Genomic DNA, 14,434 nt, shown 5'->3' with positions numbered 1-14,434 from the left:
ACCCACACAAAGTTGTCAACATTTTTGAGATGATAATTACATTTTTAAGGATTGATGCTGTTGGTAATGTAAAGGTGGCTGATTTTGGTCTCTCTAAAGATGTCAGTGGTAATGTTTATTTCCGGCAACAAATGTCAAGTGGAGTTAAGCTACCAATCAAATGGATGGCCATTGAAAGTATAGAGGATGGTATATTCACTGAAAAGACTGATATAGTAAGAGAAATAAGTATATGCATTACTATACTCACACACACACACATACACACAGTGGTCATTTGGTATTACAGTATGGGAAGTGTTTAATGGAGGGAAGACACCTTATGGTGGGTTTTCACCAACATGTGTTAAGACTATGATATCTGATGGATACAGACTTGAAGCACCTTCAAATTCAGCATGCAATGATGATATGTAAGTAATACATTAATGAGTTGAATTATTAGTATAATCATCATGCTTATAGATATCAGAAGACAATGCTAAAGTGCTGGGAGAGGGATCCTAATGAGAGACCAACATTTGCTCAAGTTGTGACAGATATTGATACATTGCTATCAAACAGTGTTGGATACTTGGACCTTACAATGTAACTCAATCTTACAACGCAAACTCATGCATTATAGATTTTTTACCTATCATATAATATGATTTTTACATAATAATACAAATATGATACAATATTTTGATAGTTTAATTAGGTAACATGATAATTGTGTGCATCACTTATGTGCATGCTGCCAAATTTTTATACAAACATATTATATCAGCCATAGGGTCAATTAGATGAAAGAGTATTACTGCAAGTAGAATAATACTATTAAACCGTATTTTACAAAATTTATTCAAAGCAACTTGAAATTTTTTATCAGTTACTCAGTTTATAGATATCTGCTTAAACCTTTGACCCATAACGTAAGAACATGTACTAGTGTATAGTCTCACTGCCCAAACCATCCATTACAGTTTTTGAGTTAATGGCAAACTGGGAGTGAGACTAACCAATGTACATCATTATGTATGATTTTCCCTGTTTCAATTTTAGCAAAATTTGACTAATAATCATGTACCCCCTAGGGGCTTTCTACTCATTACATCAATCAAAATGCAGTCATCACTATAATTTTTAAAGCCAGAACAAAATTTCAACTTGAAAGAAAAAGAATTATGCATCCATTTATACACTTCTTAAAAATTTTAGGAATAGCTAAGTGTGTATTAGTTTTTCCACTAGGCGCTTTAGTTACGAAAATAATGATGCACTTAGAACTATTTGAATAATGCCACTAAGAAGATTTAAAAATTCAATAATTGTACAGAATTGTTCAAAAGGTAATGAGCCTTGAATAGAAATTACAAAAATTCTATTTACTACTTGACTTGGCTCACACCTGCACATGCACATTTACATCATTATTCATTAGTAGTACTCTTCTTCTTCACAATGACAGCAAATTTTCTCCTTGGTCTGTTTCTATTGATTCTCCTGTGGCATTTTATAGTTGGAGACTTAGGTGGTAGTGGAAATGTGTTTGAATATGAGCAACAGATGGACAATATCTCAAATGAAAGTTAGTGACCAAGTTCTTAGAAATTTTTTATGTAACTACTCCAGATTCAAAAATGCAGGATGTAGTCATTGCACAAGATCCCTTTCTCTATTATTTGGACTACAAGACAGTGTACATGAACTGTTCTGTTTATGGAGAGTCTCCATTTGAAGTCTCATGGTTGTATAGTACTGATGAGATATCTAATAGATCCAGTGGCTACACTATCATCAGTGGTAGTAAAGTGTCTAATATTGTGTACAATCCTAACTCTGATGATGAAGGATATGTGTTGTGGAACAGTTCTCTTCTTTTAAATCCTATTAATAATTCAACAGTTGGATATTACTACTGTAGAGTCAACACCTCATTTGGTCCAATCTATTCAAAACCAGTTTATATCAAGAAGCCTTGTAAGCCATTAATCTTATCATGGGTATAAATACATAATGTAATAATTCCTATAATTATGTAGATTTACCAAGGCTAAGTTCAACAAAGTTCAATAAAATTGGTGGAATGGTGCTTGGAACATGGAGAGTGATAAGTTTTCCATTGCCAAATATACTAATTTCATTTCAGTACTTGAGTGCTAACTCCCTAGGCCTCTATAGAAAAAGAGTATACAATGGCTACATGACTGCCAATGTGTCAGAAAACTTTTACAGCACAAGTCACCATTTTACTTACGTTAATAAAACAAGTGACAACAGCCTGACTGTGCATTGGAGGTTTCCGTTCCAACAGTTATTTTCAATGCGACTAATAGCAATCAGTTATGATGACTTATCTCAAAAAGCACACCATCACAAGCTATATAATCATTCTGGTATGAAATCGCTGTATCAATTAAAATACTTATATCTTTCACTTTAAAGGTCAAGCGTATGTGAATTTTTTAAGTTTATTTCATCATGAATTAAAGGTCACCTTTTCATGTCTCTGTGGAGAGTGTGATGACATTGAATGGAGACGAGACAATGTACCACTACCACAGAGTAGCTATGGTGTTGTTGCACTCAAGAAAGAGCTTTGGCCATATCACTCAATTAATCTGAAACACAGCATACTGTCAACTTCTTACTATGATCGAACTCACTATAGCTGCCACACTGTTAACTCTCAGGATGATATTTTTGAAAATTCTCCAGCATATATTGATAACCCATGTAAGTTTAACTAAGCTTTCTAATGTATTGGAACTGCAAAATAGTTATAAATCTAGATGTACCAATAAATTTTAAGGCTGTCTTTTAGCAGCTTAAAAAATACTTGTATATCAAACTAGTGTTATTAATTTTCTTTACAATGCTCATTATTTAGCCTAGATCTACAAACTAAAATTAGACTTCTGTTGGTTTAGTGTTTTTATTATTTTTTTATAAATTTAGTTGCTGAAATTATAGAGCAACCAGAAAATGCAGCATATGCTGTCTCTGGAGAAACACTGACTCTGAAATGCTCTGCTCGTAGCCTATATCCAATGACTGTCAGATGGCATGAATCAAGATTTCTGTTTGCCATAAAAGTTGTAACAAATTCATTTAAGCAAGAAGGTTTTTACAATGAATTAAACAGTACAATGAGTGTCAAAATCTCCTTACTGACACCATTTTCATTTCGCATGTGGTGTATATTCACTACAAACATTTATTTTCAACCGGATAACTTCACAAAAGGACATGGTCTGTTTCAAACAGGGATAATCTTTGAAAAGCCCCAGATAATTAATCCTTACGTCACTTCAGTGCATAGTGTTGTGACAATACAGCGTAAGTCAATTCAGTTGCAAGTCAATTTTAATTTTTATTTATAGACCCATCATCTATCACCTCTAACGTCACTAGTATAACTATCAATGAAACTGAAAAGATGTACCTTTGGTGCTTTGCTACAGGTATTCCTCAACCAACTATCATTTGGTATCACAATAGCAGACAGCTTCACTCAAACAGTTATTTGACAATAACTAATCCCTCAGCTCAACAATCAGCAGTAATTATACTACAAACTAGATATGAAAGAGATAAGGGAACATATACATGTGAAGCTAGAAACAATGTCACTAATTTGATTAAGGCAAAACAATCCCACAATATAACTGTGAATATACAAGGTACTTTAACAGTTTAAGCTAATACAATATAAATATGATTATCATATAGTGGCTCCAGAGATTGAACTACCACAAAACATAACAGCTTATGAAAGTGATAATGTTACCATTACTGTAAAAGTGGTGAGAGCTCATCCTCCTGTACTACCTGACCACATATCATGGACATATTGGACTACTTCCAGCAATGGAAGTATGACAATACCAACTATTGAGGAAGGATATGATAGCAGGGTCAACATCTCAGAAGATAGTACGAGTCTTTATATTTCTGATCTAACAAGTGATGATGAAGGATACTATCAAGTATTAATATGGCATCAAACTGGGTATAAGAATAAAACAACCTATCTTAAAATAGAATCGCCTACTGAAGGTATGATAAATTAATTCCACAAAAGTAGATTCTGTGAATAATTAGTAGGTACTACTGCATCTACTAGCACTCAATACACTACAACAATCAGTACATCATTGGGATTAGGCATGACCATTATCATTCTGTGTATTGTTATTGTAAGCATTATTGTATACAAGAAGAAAAGAAATAAAAAAGACCAAATAATGAGAGATCTATTTGAAATGGAAAACAAGTAAAAAATAATTGTTTAATTATTGTAAAATTATGAACAATTTTCTAGTGGAAGACGTAGGTCTAGTGCTTTAACAAATACTGCTCAAAGTATGTTAATCTGAAGACAATTTTAAATGTTATTGTTATTGTAGTTTGTTTAAATGCTACTGATCCTAATTTTTTGAAAGCTCTACCTTTACTCCTGCTAATAAAAAGATCTAACTTGAAGCTACTGGACTGCATTGGTCAAGGTAATACAATGTATGGGAAAAAGTTTAAAACTAGCAATTTGTTCTGCAGGTGAATTTGCTAAAGTATATAAAGGACATTACTACATTAATGGAGAATGCAGTCTTGTTGCTGTTAAAGCTCTCAAAGGTACCTGTTACACAAAATTATTCTACTTTATCAATAGCATATGCAACACAGGAATAATGGACAGATATGATAGCAATGATATGAAAGATTTAATTGAGGAGAGTCTAGTAATGAAGGATTTACAGCATCCTAATGTAATGGGATTAATTGGTATATGCTTAGATGCTGGACCATCACCACTGATTGTACTACCATATATGGAAGGTATAGAGCCTAGAATGAAACAATATTGCATTGTGTATGCAAATAATAGGTGGCAGTTTACTCAAGTACTTGGTAAAGAATAGAGATATTCTGATGACTAGTACATCAACAGATAATGATGAGGTTGTGTATTACTTACAATATAAGGACATTGTACTAATATCACTATTCATATAGATCAATCAAGTTCGTTCACAGCTACTGTCAATATGTCTACAAATTGGAAAGGGAATGCAGTACATTGTGGAAAACAATCTGATACACAGAGATTTGGCAGCAAGAAATTGCATGTAAGTTTATATTTAAGTAAATAAGGGTAATACTAGATTTTGGCACCATTTATGCATACTCTGAACAAATTTGGCATGTAAAATAAATTAATGACCCACAAAGAGTTGTCAACATCCTTGAGATGATAATTACATTTTTAAGGATTGATGCCACTGGCAATGTAAAGGTAGCTGATTTTGGTCTCTCTAAAAATGTAAGTGGTAACATTTATTTCCGGCAACAAATGTCAAGTGGAGTTAAACTGCCAATCAAGTGGATGGCCATTGAAAGTATAGAGGATGGTATATTCACTGAAAAGACTGATATAGTAAGAGAAATAAGTATATGCATTACTATACTCACACACATACACACAGTGGTCATTTGGTATTACAGTATGGGAAGTGTTTAATGAAGGGAAGACACCTTATGGTGGGTTTTCACCAACATGTGTTAAGACTATGATATCTGATGGATACAGACTTGAAGCACCTTCAAATTCAGCATGCAATGATAATATGTAAGGAATACATTAATGAGTTGAATTATTAGTATAATCATCATGCTTATAGATATCAAAAGACAATGCTAAAGTGTTGGGAGAGGGATCCTAATGAGAGACCAACATTTGCTCAAGTTGTGACAGATATTGATACATTGCTATCAAACAGTGTTGGATACTTGGACCTTACACTGTAATTCATCAATGAAAACTCTCTACTCTTTACCAATTATTATTGGAATTATTCGTACAAAATTTTCAGATTGAATTTGCAAAATCCATGTATGTATAATAATGGCTGCTAATTTTAATAAGTATGCCAATCAAAAGTAATTACTAATTCCTCACTTCAATAATAATTTTGTGCACAAATATAATTTTCTGATGCATTTCCTAGTCTAAGTGGTTTGATTATCAATTTAAATAGCATGTTACAGTTAGTATATAATACAGGCCAAATTAGCATACAAGAAAGATTTGAGTATGCCAGTCAGTCTTACTCTAATTTAATTACTAGATGAGGAAATTATTGCAAGCAGAGGAAATTAAGGATTGTTATAACAACATTCATGTGATCATTACCTTGTTGTCGCCAACTACAATTTGAATGAAATGTGTAGCATACAAAAGATCAGATAGAGTATATTAGATCTATAATTAAAGTATGGGTATTTGGGTGTCTTCTTTTATGATACTAGTCATTTACAACTCCTACATTTTGCTCTAAATAAATTAAATTATTACCATACACAAAAATTGACTTAGTACTAAATTAGCTGAATTGATCCTAATGTCAAATCATTCCTAGCATAATTCATGGACAATGGCACACATACATCTTTGAACACAGATTAATTAACAATACAACTAATTGATGTAATTACATTATATTCGATCTCATTAATGTAATTACATTATGTCAAATTAATTACATCATATGTAATAGCATGAACTCAATTACTCAATAAGGATAGCCAAATAAGGTAGTATGTGACTATTGGCTCATATCAATTTATTACAAAGTTCATTCTAGACTATACTCGTTTAAAATGACGCCTGCTTTTTTTCTAGGTCTCTTCATATCAGCTCTTCTATGGTGTCTCAATGTTGGACAGTTGGATGGTAGTGGGAATGTGTTTGATTACAAGCAAGAGATAGATGATGCTGGTTAGTAAAAATAATGTGAATGCTTTGAATAATTGTCAAGAATTGGTCTATAGATCCAATGATTGTACAAGATCCTTTTCTCTATTATTTGGACTACAAGACAGTGTATGTGAACTGTTCTGTTTATGGAGAGTCTCCATTTGAAGTCTCATGGTTGTATAGTACTGATGAGATATCTAATAGATCCAGTGACTACACTATCATCAGTGGTAGTAAAGTGTCTAATATTGTGTACAATCCTAACTCTGATGATGAAGGATATACGTGGTGGAACAGTTCTCTTCTTTTAAATCCTATTAATAACTCAACAGTTGGATATTACTACTGTAGAGTCAACACCTCATTTGGACTAAACTATTCAAAACCAGTCTATGTCAGGAAGCCTGGTAAACCATTATTCTTATTTGGTAGATACACAATGTAATAATTTCTATGATTATGTAGATTTACCAAGGCTAAGCTCCACAAAGTTCAATAAAATTGGTGACATGGTGTTTGGAACATGGAGAGTGATAAGTTTTCCATTGCCAAATATTCTAATTTCATTTCAGTTGTTGAGTAGTGAACCCATCTACCAAAAAACAGTATACAATGACTATATGACTGCCAATGTGTCAAACAGCTTTTACAGCACTAGTCACAATTTTACTTATGTAAATGAAACAAATGTCAATAGCCTCACTGTACATTGGAGTTTTCCTTTCCATCAATTATTTTCAATGCAACTAATAGCAATCAGTTATGATTGCTCATCCCAAAAGGAACACTATCACCAGCTATACAATCATTCTGGTATGAACTTTTTTTTCAACTAAAATATTCCTTTTTTTAAAGGTCAAGCTTATGCAAGTTTTCTTTCTTTATCATCCACTGAACGAAAGGTCACCTTTTCATGTCTCTGTGCAGAGTGTGATGGTATTGAATGGAGACGGGACAATGTACCACTACCAAAGAGTAGCTATGGTGTTGTTGCACTCAAGAAAGAGATTTGGCCTTCTCACTCAATTAATCTGAAACACAGCATACTGTCAACTTCTTTCTTTGACAGCTATCTCTATAGCTGCCAACCAGTTTACTATCAAAGTGATATATTTGAAATTATTCCAGCATATATTGATGTCCCACGTAAGTATTATAGATTAATGCATTGATGGATGACAACTGTAAAGTTGCAAATGAAAAGTACTCTAAATTTTAGTAGGCCTATTAGCAGTTTTTATTATACTAGTTTTGTTTCACTTAAGTCTAGCAGTTTTATAAAATAGAGATGCACCGATGTTGATATTCCAATGACCAAAAATTAATATAGCCAATACTGGCTGACCAGTAGCCAATCTGATAGTCCCATTCGACATTTTAGGTAAAAGTTTAGCACAAGTATGATGTGATTAATTTTTGCCAATTTAATCCTCACCAATAAACTAATGAGCTACAATTTCCTAGAAACCATTCATTTTTTCAGGAAAATATTAATTTTCTAAAAAAATTCTTTGATTGCATGCAAAATCCAAGTCTTGAGCAAGACTACTAAAATATATTGATAATACCAGCAGTACACAAATTAAAAGTCTAGTTGTTATTTTATGCATGAATGTAGATGCTGAAATCATCAAGAGACCAGAAGCATCAACATACGTCCCTGGAGAAACACTCACTCAGAAATGCTCTGCTCGTAGTCTCTATCCAATGACTGTCAGATGGCAAAAATCAATAAACAATCTGTTTTCAACTATAGTTAAAACAGATTCACTTGCAACAGAAGGCCTTTATAATGTATTGAACAGTACAATCAGCTTTAATATCTCCATAATGACACTGCTTTCTTTTAAAATGAGGTGTATATTCTTTACATACATTTATTTTCAACCGGATAACTTTGCAAAAGCTCATGGTCTGTATCAAAAAGGACTACTATTTGAAAGACCAAAACCAATGACAGTGAATAAAATTACACAAAATCGTGAAATGACAATACAATGTAAGCCTATTGTGATTAAAACTTTAAATAAAACTTCAATTTTAATTTTACACAGATCCATCATCTATCACGTCTAATGTCACTGATATCACAATAAATGAAACTGAAAGGATGTACCTTTGGTGTTTTGCTACAGGTGTTCCTCAACCAACTATCATTTGGTATCACAATAACACACAGCTCCACTCAAACAGTTATTTGACATTATCTAATCCCTCAGCTCAAGAGTCAGAAGTAATTATACAACTAACCAGATATGAAAGAGATAAGGGAACATATACATGTGAAGCTAGAAACAATGTCACTAATTTGATCAATACAAAGCAATTACACAATATAACTGTGAATATACAAGGTATTTATATGATATTAATATTACTAAGCAGTTTACCTTAAATTATGAAATGCACTAATTTTAGTGGCTCCAGAGATTGAACTACCACAAAACATAACAGCTTTTGAGAATGAAAATATTACTATTATCGTAAAAATAATAAGAGCTCATCCTCCTGTACTGCCTGACCACATATCATGGACATACACAACCAGTAATAGAAGTGCAAGAACAATAAATCAAAGTATTGAGGAAGAATATGATAGCAGGGTCAACATCTCAGAAGATGGCAGGAGTCTTTATATTTCTGATCTAACAAGTGCTGATGAAGGATACTATCAAGTATTAATATGGCATCCAGCTGGGTATAAGAATAAAATAACTCATCTTAAAATAGAATCACCTACTGAAGGTATAGTTTTATATAATGAACTAAAAATACAGGTATTAATAATTAGTAGTTACTACTGCAGCATCATCATCTAGCAATCAATTCATAGTTGCAATAATCAGTACAGCTTTGGGACTAGGAATGACCATTATAATTCTGTGCATTGCTATTATAAACATTGTTGTATACAAGAAACGAAGAAGTAAAAATGACCCCATTGGAAGACGCAGATCTAGTGCTTTGACAAATACTGCTGAAAGTTAGTCCATGATTGAAAAGCATTTTTTATTGCTAATGTAGTTTGTTTAAATGCAACTGATCCAAACTTTTTGAAACTTATACCTTTGATTCTGCTAATTAAAAGATCTAATCTAAAGCTATTGGACTGTATTGGACAAGGTATTACAATGTTTGAAAAAAATTATATTTTTGTCATTTTCATTCCACATGTAGGTGAGTTTGCTAAAGTATACAAGGGACATTATTACATTAATGGAGAATGCACTCTTGTTGCTGTTAAAGCTCTCAAAGGTACCAAGTAGACATTTTCTCTGAGTTACAATAGTGTATATACAACACAGGAATAATGGATAGATATAATAGCAATGATATCAAAGATTTAATTGAAGAGAGTCTAGTAATGAAGGATTTACAGCATCCTAATGTAATGGGGTTAATTGGTATATGCTTAGATGCTGGACCATCACCACTGATTGTACTACCATATATGGAAGGTATCAAGTCTAGAATAAAACAATATTTTTGCATTGTAATAGGAGGCAGTTTGTTTAAGTACTTGGTAAGAAACAGAAATATTCTGATGACTAGTGCATCAACAGATGATGATGAGGTTGTAATGTTGACTGTGTATAAACATCATATCATTATCCCGATTTGTAGATCAATCAAGTACGTTCACAGCTACTGTCAATATGTCTACAAATTGGAAAGGGAATGCAATACATTGCAGAAAAAAATCTGATACACAGAGACTTGGCAGCAAGAAATTGCATGTAAGTTTCTGCTATTTCGTAGTATATAAAAGCTTTTATTATTGCAGTAAATATAAGGGTAATAATAGCTGCTAAATATTTGGCAGCATTCATGCATCCATAACTTTGACAAGAGTTAATTAATGAGCTACAGACACTTGTCAAAACAAAAATTATATGCAGATGTTCTTTAGGATTGATGCAGTTGGGAATGTAAAGGTAGCTGATTTTGGTCTCTCTAAAGATGTCAGTGGTAATATCTATTTCCGGCAACAAATGTCAAGTGGAGTTAAGCTGCCAATCAAATGGATGGCCATTGAAAGTATAGAGGATGGTATATTCACTGAAAAGACTGATATAGTAAGAGAAATAAGTATATGCATTACTATACTCACACACATACACACAGTGGTCATTTGGTATTACAGTATGGGAAGTGTTTAATGGAGGGAAGACACCTTATGGTGGGTTTTCACCAACATGTGTTAAGACTATGATATCTGATGGATACAGACTTGAAGCACCTTCAAATTCAGCATGCAATGATGATATGTAAGGAATACATTAATGAGTTGAATTATTAGTATAATCATCATGCTTATATAGATATCAGAAGACAATGCTAAAGTGTTGGGAGAGGGATCCTAATGAGAGACCAACATTTGCTCAAGTTGTGACAGATATTGATAGACTACTATCAAACAGTGTTGGATACTTGGACCTTACAATGTAACTCAATCTTACAATGTAAACTGATAATGGGATTTTTATGTATCAAAATAATTATTCCCTTTGCTAATAATAAAATTCTTTGCATAACAACACAGACTTGAACTAGTGGTTTGATGGTTAAAGTTATGTACACATGTATTATGGTACATCATATCAACATCAGAGTATAATAAATTCAGAGATGCCATATCCCTCAAAATAACCTTCAAAAGGAAGGAGCACACAATTCACCTCATCAACCATTGGCCATAACTTGAAAAATTAAAGTCGGAATCAGCTCAAACTTTCTACACAGCATAAGGACATTTGTATCAAAAAATGTAATAAAAATTTGGCGTAATTTTGGAGCCATTTCTTGGAAAAATCCATGGGCTATAGCCCATAAATCTAAAAAATACCCAAGGCTATAGCCTTGGGTATTTTTCAGATTTTTGGTGCTTTCTTAAAATGGTTGTAACTTGAAAAATTTAAGTCAGAATCAGCTCAAACTTTCTACACAGCATAAGAACATCAATATGTATCAAAAATGTAATAAAAATTTGAGGTAATTTTGAGGACATTTTTTGAAAAAAACCATGGGCTATAGCCTTGGGTATTTTTTAGAATTTTGGCACTTTTTAAAAATGGTCGTAACTTGAAAAATTGAAGTCAAAATCAGCTCAAACTTTCTACATAGCATAATGACATTAATGTGTATCAGAAAATGTAATAAAAATTTGGGGTAATTTTGGAGCCATTTTTTGGAAAAATTTATGGGCTATAGCCTTGGGTATTTTTCAGATTTTTGACATATTCTTAAAATGGCCATAACTTAAAAAATAAAAGCCAGAATCAGCTCAAATTTTCTACATAGCATAAGGACATCAATATGCATCAGTAAATGTAATAAAAAGTTAGGGTAATTTTGGAACCATTTTTTGGAAAAACATGGGCTATAGTACAGGGTATTTTAGAATTTTGGTAAATAATTATTGCTTTAAAATGGTCATAACTAGAAAAAATTTAAGTTTAAATCAGCTCAAACTTTTTACACAGCATATAATGAAATCAATATGTGTCAGAAAATGTAATCAAAATTTAGGTTGATTTTTGAGCCATTTTTCAAAAAAAACTATGGATATTTTTCAAAAAATTGGCTTACACTGTAAAACTCATTATTGATGTCGGAATTGGTTCAAACTTTCTACATAGCATAAGGACATCAATGTGCATCAGAAAGTATAATGAAAAATTCTTTAGAACAATGTTCAACATAAGTAATGCAATCTGGGTCATATGAATGTAAAAATTAGCAGAGAATCTGGCTTTTACCAAGTGGAAAAAGCTCTTTAATTGCAATGATCAGCTGCTCTAATGTAAATTATTTTAAAGGATAGAACACAGATGACCATGATAACCATGATAACCAGTTATCTGACAGTACATCTTCTAAATGATCCCCCCTATAACTGGCCACATATGCCAGCCTGATGATAATAATATCTCTAAATCTCAACCCTCTACTGAAACTCATTGCAATTATGTTTCAGTTATTTTCATTGCTTCTTTGATACTATTATTCATTGCCATTATAATACCTTATTTTTATTAAAACCGATAATTTTTTAGCCCTAAAAATTTTTGATTTTTCAAATTTAAAATTGAATGGTTATCATGAAAGTAATAACTAGATCTTTGTGGGTTTAACTGTGGCAAAAGCTTATGAACATTTAGTAATTTGTGCTCAAACTTTTCTATATGCATAAAAACATTGTAAGATGTTAGCACCTAAAGTGTAAATAAAGGTGTGAACAGGACTGCTAGTAAATTGTGGAGTGTGCTATGTGTATTACAAGAATTACCAAACAATGCAAAATTTAATGATACAAGATTATTGGTATAATAATCCTTTATGATTAGGTCTTATTTTTTTCCGAGAAAATAGATCTCAGATTCTTTTGAATACAATAGTGGCTCAAAGGGCCTGGCTATGTGAGACTATAATAACAGCATTGATAATCATATTTTTACAACAAATAAATGATTCTCATTATGATCAATAGTGCCATTATTGCACCAAAAATTTTCAGTCATGAATCATTATTACTACATCTGTGTAAGGCTATTTAACGTTATTATAAAAAACTCTATTAGCCTTATGTTCAAAGTTTAATTTTGGCTTTGAACTTTTGGCTCAATAAGATTGTAGGTTATAGTATAAACTATAAAGGATAGCAAATAGGGTAGTTACGGTATAGACTACGTGACTTGGCTCACACCTTATTACTACAGCCTATCTACTTGCTTCAACATGATATCTATGTTTTTCCTTGGTCTGTTTCTGTCACTCCTATTACGACATCTTAATGTTGGAGAGTTAGATGGTAGTGGAAATGAGTTCAATAATGAGCAACAGATGGATAATGCTGGTTAATAATAAGTAATTCCTGGAATTATTCTTATAAACTGATCTATAGGTCCTATGGTTCTACAAGATCCATTTCTCTATTATTTGGACTACAAGACAGTGTATGTGAACTGTTCTGTTTATGGAGAGTCTCCATTTGAAGTCTCATGGTTGTATAGTACTGATGAGATATCTAATAGATCCAGTGGCTACACTATCATCAGTGGTAGTAAAGTGTCTAATATTGTGTACAATCCTAACTCTGATGATGAAGGATATGTGTGGTGGAACAGTTCTCTTCTTTTGAATCCTATTAATAACTCAACAGTTGGATATTACTACTGTAGAGTCAACACCTCATTTGGTCTAAACTATTCAAAACCAGTCTATGTCAGGAATACATGTAAGTTAATTATAGAGAAAGAAGTATATTAACATATTATTATGCATTTAGCTGGACCAATGTTGATCTCAAATAATACAAGTCTATTTAAAAAGAGAGACTTAGTGAATGGTAGTTGCATTGTAAAGAGTTTTCCTCAACCAAATATACTCGTTTCATTTCAAACCTTATTTTATATATCATCAGGAACAAGTACTAGAGTGTATCACAACTATGACACTGCTAACATCTCTCACAATCATTATGTTAGTAGTCATCTTTCCCTCTACGTTAATAAAGAAGGTGATGACATCATACGTGTAAACTGGTCAATTTCATTCAGCCATATGTTCTCAATGCAACTAATAGCCATCAGTTACAACTCTACCTCCAATGTATCTGAATATCACAAGCTATACACTCACACTGGTAATGAGGTACTATATGTTTAATTTATTTAGACTTGATTAATAGGTCAT

General features: G+C 32.4%; 5 protein-coding genes across 6 annotated transcripts; all 5 read left to right on the top strand.

The window, feature by feature from the left end:
• Positions 1–29: 29 nt before the first annotated feature.
• Positions 30–696, top strand: LOC100633525 (tyrosine kinase receptor Cad96Ca-like). The gene is made up of 3 exons (XM_011408181.2): positions 30–215; positions 271–413; positions 466–696. Exons 1-3 carry the CDS (start codon positions 30–32, stop codon positions 590–592), a joined length of 456 nt encoding a protein of 151 aa, XP_011406483.2. The 3' UTR covers positions 593–696.
• Positions 697–1,415: 719 nt separating this feature from the next.
• Positions 1,416–6,034, top strand: LOC100633399 (fibroblast growth factor receptor 4-like). 2 transcript variants are annotated; one of them, XM_020001421.1, is made up of 17 exons: positions 1,416–1,570; positions 1,615–1,962; positions 2,025–2,378; positions 2,428–2,718; positions 2,941–3,321; positions 3,366–3,665; positions 3,715–4,041; positions 4,090–4,258; positions 4,307–4,347; positions 4,392–4,490; positions 4,540–4,617; positions 4,669–4,821; positions 4,871–4,944; positions 4,999–5,111; positions 5,254–5,419; positions 5,469–5,611; positions 5,664–6,034. In XM_020001421.1, exons 1-17 carry the CDS (start codon positions 1,444–1,446, stop codon positions 5,788–5,790), a joined length of 3,291 nt encoding a protein of 1,096 aa, XP_019856980.1. In that variant the 5' UTR covers positions 1,416–1,443; the 3' UTR covers positions 5,791–6,034. The 2 variants fall into 2 exon arrangements, with proteins under 2 accessions (XP_019856980.1, XP_019856979.1); XM_020001420.1 differs by having other exon boundaries at positions 1,417–1,570; positions 4,087–4,258.
• A 491-nt stretch (positions 6,035–6,525) lies between these two features.
• LOC109585369 (uncharacterized) lies at positions 6,526–8,815 on the top strand. The gene is made up of 5 exons (XM_020001417.1): positions 6,526–6,760; positions 6,814–7,146; positions 7,205–7,552; positions 7,595–7,885; positions 8,358–8,815. Exons 1-5 carry the CDS (start codon positions 6,643–6,645, stop codon positions 8,813–8,815), a joined length of 1,548 nt encoding a protein of 515 aa, XP_019856976.1. The 5' UTR covers positions 6,526–6,642.
• On the top strand, positions 8,796–11,237 carry LOC100633270 (fibroblast growth factor receptor-like). The gene is made up of 11 exons (XM_020001422.1): positions 8,796–9,093; positions 9,158–9,484; positions 9,531–9,722; positions 9,764–9,862; positions 9,917–9,994; positions 10,045–10,197; positions 10,240–10,313; positions 10,364–10,476; positions 10,650–10,815; positions 10,865–11,007; positions 11,062–11,237. Exons 1-11 carry the CDS (start codon positions 8,850–8,852, stop codon positions 11,186–11,188), a joined length of 1,716 nt encoding a protein of 571 aa, XP_019856981.1. The 5' UTR covers positions 8,796–8,849; the 3' UTR covers positions 11,189–11,237.
• A 2,210-nt stretch (positions 11,238–13,447) lies between these two features.
• Positions 13,448–14,407, top strand: LOC109585368 (uncharacterized). The gene is made up of 3 exons (XM_020001415.1): positions 13,448–13,595; positions 13,644–13,976; positions 14,028–14,407. Exons 1-3 carry the CDS (start codon positions 13,478–13,480, stop codon positions 14,405–14,407), a joined length of 831 nt encoding a protein of 276 aa, XP_019856974.1. The 5' UTR covers positions 13,448–13,477.
• The last annotated feature ends 27 nt before the right edge of the window (positions 14,408–14,434 follow it).

This window comes from Amphimedon queenslandica, unplaced genomic scaffold (genome assembly GCF_000090795.2).
Source record: "Amphimedon queenslandica unplaced genomic scaffold, v1.1 AMPQUscaffold_13076, whole genome shotgun sequence".
Lineage (NCBI taxonomy): Eukaryota > Metazoa > Porifera > Demospongiae > Haplosclerida > Niphatidae > Amphimedon > Amphimedon queenslandica.
This window is presented reverse-complemented; position numbering and strand designations above follow the sequence as displayed.